This window comes from Charadrius vociferus, unplaced genomic scaffold, assembly GCF_000708025.1.
Source record: "Charadrius vociferus isolate BGI_N301 unplaced genomic scaffold, ASM70802v2 scaffold1284, whole genome shotgun sequence".
In the NCBI taxonomy this organism is placed as follows: Eukaryota; Metazoa; Chordata; class Aves; order Charadriiformes; family Charadriidae; genus Charadrius; species Charadrius vociferus.
In genome coordinates, this window is record NW_009648060.1 from 304,528 (window position 1) to 309,558 (window position 5,031).

General features: G+C 60.8%; 1 protein-coding gene across 1 annotated transcript; it reads right to left on the reverse strand.

Annotated features, from left to right (window-relative positions):
- Positions 1-258: 258 nt before the first annotated feature.
- LOC104285296 (myosin light chain kinase, smooth muscle-like) lies at positions 259-3,503 on the reverse strand. The gene is made up of 9 exons (XM_009883724.1): positions 3,488-3,503; positions 3,022-3,112; positions 2,704-2,907; positions 2,047-2,264; positions 1,523-1,646; positions 1,292-1,444; positions 994-1,114; positions 827-917; positions 259-434 (listed from the first exon to the last, which is right to left on the reverse strand). The coding sequence occupies exons 1-9, from the start codon at positions 3,501-3,503 to the stop codon at positions 259-261; spliced, it is 1,194 nt and encodes a 397-aa protein (XP_009882026.1).
- Positions 3,504-5,031: the final 1,528 nt, after the last annotated feature.

The following is a 5,031-nucleotide window of genomic DNA, read 5'->3' on the forward strand; positions in this document are numbered from 1 at the left end:
AAGGAGCAGCACAGGGAGTGCAGAGATCCTCAGTGCTTTATTTGTGACAGCTCTTCCCCAGGCAGCCATGCAGACAGAAGCACTGGTTCCTTGCTGGGGACAGGGACAGCAAGGTGTGGGACACCGTGGGACCCGAGAGCTCACCCACAGGAGAGGAGCCCTGAGCTCTGGGTCTACCCCAGGTTGGCCGTGTCATCACGTGAGCTGCTGGAGGAGGTTTCATCCCCATCACTCCCCGCTCCTCTCTCACCAGCTGCTCTAGGTGGTCCAGGGCTGGGGTGGCATGGCCACGCTGACGCTGCTCTCTGCCTCCCCTGCAGCCGCAGCGCTCCCACCTTCCTCCTCCTCTTGGCTCCTCAGCAGCTCCGAAAAGCTGGGTCCTCCTTGGGCCAGAGACCCAGAGGCTTTGTCCTCTTCTGGGCTGCAGCCCCGGTCTGTGGGCAGATGGATGGAGGGAAGGGTGAGGAGCTGGCCGAGTTCAACCTCCCTCCTCTGCTGGAGGAACCCGTGTGGCACCCGTGGGCCAGGTCCTGCGGGGATCAGCTCTGGATCCCAGAGATCTGGGTGACACACAGGTCCCAGCCCCGCAGAGCAGGATGCGCCCATTCCAAGGCTGCATCAGAGGTTGCCCCTCAGGGATGAGGATGGAGAGGACCTTGGGGCACTGAAGCTGGAGCAGCAATGCCACACTGGGGACATGCCCGGGTGTTTAGTGGCACCAGGGCAGGTTGGAGCAAAGGTGTGGGAAGCTGCCCAGGAGCACAAATTTGGGATGGCAAAGCAGAAAGAATGGGTGTGTTGGGGATGATGTTTCAGGGGCCATCACCTTCATCATCCTGAGCCTCCGACGCTTTCCTCTCCGGGCTCTGGGACAGCAGGGTCAACCTGTTGAGGGCCAGCAGAGCTTTGCCTGTTTTCTGAAGAGAAGAGAAGAAGCACTGAGCCCCACCAGAGCCATCCCCATCCCCACGTCCTCATCATCCCCCCAGGTACCTGCCACTTCCGACGAGTCAGAAACTGTTTGATCCTCTCCTTCGACAGCGCCTTGGTGCTGCTGGGCTGGGGCTGCTGCAGCCAGGGGTGGAGCAGAGCCCCCACACTGGAGAGCCGGCGGCTGGGGACAGACAGAGCAGTCATGGGGGGGCTGCTCCACCATCAGACCCTCAGCTGCTGCCAACAGCCCCATGGAGCATCCTCTCCACTGACCCCATTCAGTGCTTTCCCCTCCTTGGCACCCCACAACCCAGCCCAGCCCCAGCTTAGCACCCCACAGTCCTCCCCCAGGTCGTACCGGGCATCCTTCTGCAGCAGCTGGCTGATGAAGTCCTTGGCTTGCTGGGAGATCTCTGAGAAAGTCTCCTCCTCAAAGTCCCACCGGGCAGCTGTGATGTTGCTCAGTGTCTCCATGTCGTTGTCCCCCTGGAAGGGTGACTCCCCACTCAGCCTGCGGAGGTGATGCAAGGACATCAGTGACAGCTCAGACCCTTCCAGCCCAGCCTGCTGTCCCCAGGAGGCCACTCACAGGATGTAGCAAATAACTCCAACACTCCACATATCCGTGGAGAAGCCCACAGGCTCAAAGGCGACCACTTCTGGAGCCATGAACTCAGGGGTGCCATGCAACACCTTCACAGGGGTGTCTGGAGCTGCGGAGAAGATAGAGACCATGGGGCAGGTGTCCAGCTGGAATCTCCTTGGGGCAACCCAGCTGCAACCCAATGCATGCCAGGTGTCTGAGCCTCTGCATCCAGGTTGAGCTGTCCCCCTCCAGGACCCATCGTGGGTCTTTGTGATCTCCTAGAGCATCTCTGGGTGTTGGGTACCCACAGGGGCGGAGGTCTCGGGGCTCCCCACCTCAGAGGCAGGGATGGGGACGTGCAGGTTTCCCCAGAGCATCTTACAGTCACCAGGAAAGGCCCCGATCTGGTGCCACAGGGCTGCCCATCCCAAAGACATGGGCAGGAGGAGGCCAAGCTGATATGGATTGTGTCCCTGTGACAGTGGCAGTCCCTGCCCTGGTGGCCCAGGACCCCCCTCCTCACTCACCCAGCTTCCGTGCCAAGCCAAAGTCTATGATCTTGAGCCAGTGGCTGCTGGGGCTGACACAGACGATGTTCTCAGGTTTGAGGTCAAGGTGGACGACGGCCTGGCCATGCATGAACTGTAGCCCCTCCAGGATCTGCCGCACATACTGGGCGCTGCTGGGCTCTGTGTGCTCAAAGTCATCGTCCACGATGCGCTCAAAGAGTTCCCCGCCTGCCACACTGGAGGAGGACAAGGTGCTGGGGACCCTGCTGAGGTCTACCAGCCCCAAGGAGCAGAAGCCCCACCAGGGAACCCAGACTCAGTGCTCCGGGAGGATCTCACCACCTGTATCTCCAGGGTCTTCAGGTTCTCCATCCATTCTATGCCCCATGGTGCAGGGACCCCTCCCCGCTTCCTATGCTGGGGGAGGACAAAGTGCTGGGGACCCTGTTGAGGTCTACCAGCCCCAAGGAGGAGAAGCCCCACCAGGGAACCCAGACTCAGCATCTGGGAGCATCCTACCACCCATACCTCTTGGGTCTGCAGGTTCTCCATCCATCCTACGCCCCATGCCAGCACCCCACGGTGCAGGGACCTCTCCCCACTTTCAGCGATCTCCATGTCAGATCCCAGCACTGTCCCCACCACCCCCAAACTTGACTCTGCCCCACCACTCACTACTCCATCACCATCACCAGCTCAGTGGGGCCCTGGAAGGCGGCGAGGCACTGCACAAGGCGCGGGTGATGCAGCAGGTTCATGAGCTCCACCTCAGCCCGAGCCGCCTGCTTCTCTTTAGCTGTCCGCGTCCGGAAATATTTCCCAGCCCGGATTTTGCCGGTGGCTTTTTCCTGCAGCCGGTACACCGTCCCGAATTTTCCCCTGGGACAGAGCAAGGATGAAGGATGGAGGAGCCACCACCACCACCCTGCATCCCACCCACAGCTGTGCATGGACAGCTGTGGATCATCCCCGAACACTGGGAACCCCACTTACTCTCCCAGCTTCTCCAGCTGCGTGTACACATCCGAAACCTTCTCCTGGCTGTTGACGACCACATTGCAGTATTCAAAGGTCTCCTCGCCTCCTGGGAGGAGTGGAACCGGGTGGTCCGTACATGGATCCCTCGTGCTTTGGGGACCAGCTGCCCGCACTTCCCCTCCAGTGCTTATTTCAGTGCCCTCCTCCCCCCTCCAGGTCTGATCAACCCCCCCACACACAGAGCAGAGGAGGGGGGGACGTGGGGACAGGGGCTGCTGCCACAGGAGCTCCTGAAGCAGCACCCTGCAAGTCAGGTTTTGGGGCAAAAAGGTGCTTTTAGAATCAAAAATCCAAGAGAAACAATGCCACTAGACAGGATGGGGTGGAAACTGGTGATAATTTGGCGGGAGGGTCTGTCACACCAGCAAAGCCCATGCAAAGCCTGCACCTCCCCCAGGACAGACCGAGGGCTCAGCCATACCTTCTGCCTGGGACATGGTGGTGCCACCAGCTCCTCGCTGGGTGCCAGTGCAGTCAGGACGGGTTCTGGATGCGGCTCCCGGCAGCCCTGCGCTGGGGTGGAGGTGCTGAGGCAGGCGATACCCCCGTGTCCGCTCCGGCGGCTCCCCGCACCTTCTCCCTGCCATGAGAGACCGTTGGCATCTCCCCACCTCCACCCGCACTCCCATCCTACCCAGGAGCTGACGTCTTGATGGACCCAAAGGGACGCAGCAAGGGGCCAAGCCCAATTTTAAAGCGAAGACCCTTCTCAGGTGGGGACAACCTCTTTCCAGTAGCGCCTTAGGCTCAAAGCTGATGTTTTTCTCATGCCCCGTCTTACATCAGCCAGGAAATCCCCAGGAAAAGCCACATTTCTAGGGCAAAGGACTTGTTTCCTTACTCGTGTCCCCTCCCCACTCCGTCCATGCAAGGGTTGGGAGGATAGGGTGATGACACCCAAAGGTGCCGGGCGGCACCAAACCCCAAACCCCAAGCCAAGAGTCACAGCACTGACCTGTCACCGTCTGGTCCCGACCTGTCTCAGGCCACCAGCAGATCCCTGATCCTTCCTGGTCACTGCAGAGCCATCAGGGAGCTGGAGGGGGGAGGAAGGGACAACGCTGGGGGTCGAGGACTGCTGGGACCGTACGGGTGGGGATGTCTCAGGGCACAGCTGGGAGCATCCCCTGCTCTGGTGCTGGGAACAGCCCCGGTTCTCCCCTCCCTTTCCTTCCCAGCAGAGAGTTTCCGGGCTTGGGGGATAAACAACCACCACCACCACCATCATCATCACTGAGCCCTCCCCAAACGGTGCCCAGCACCACGGCCCCAAACCCCCCCAACACCCCATTCAGCATCCTGCAGGGTCACAGGTCTGCGACAGAGGGGTCTCAGCCACAGAAGTCCCAAAAGGGGAGTCTGCAGAGACCAGACACACCTCATTACACAGCCAAGAGCTCAGCATTCCCAGCACATATCCACACCTTATAGCCTCTCGGGAGCTAAATCCACCCGGCACGTCTCCACCTCCTTCCCCACCCACGGGTGGGTTCCCGCAGAGGCGCTGAGCACCCACAGCTGCTCCCCTATTCCCAGATCCACCTGCAGCCAATATCCCACCAGAGCCATTGCTCTCCCCAAAAACCCAGCCCTGACTGCAGGCTTCCCTGGCTGGGCTCGGCTCCGGGCTCCAGGCACCGGGCACCCAGGATGAAGGGGAACGGGGTGTTGCAAAACTCCTCTGGGCCTCCGAGCCCGGTGGTTTGGAGAAAAATGCGGGTTTCCAGCCTTTATTCCCCAAAAGTAGGACTGTGCGGCCGCTCTGGCACCCAGCGTGCTGCCGTGCCTCAGTTTCCCCTGCATTAAAATGGGAATAAAACCGTGATTTCCTCCCAGGGCTGACTCCGGACTCGCAGATTTGGCAGCGGCACCGCAGGGGGGACCTGTCCTTGCTGGAGAGCCCCGTGTCACATCATCCCCCCGCCCCGAGCAGAGGGGGTGTCACACACACACCCCCCGTGCTCC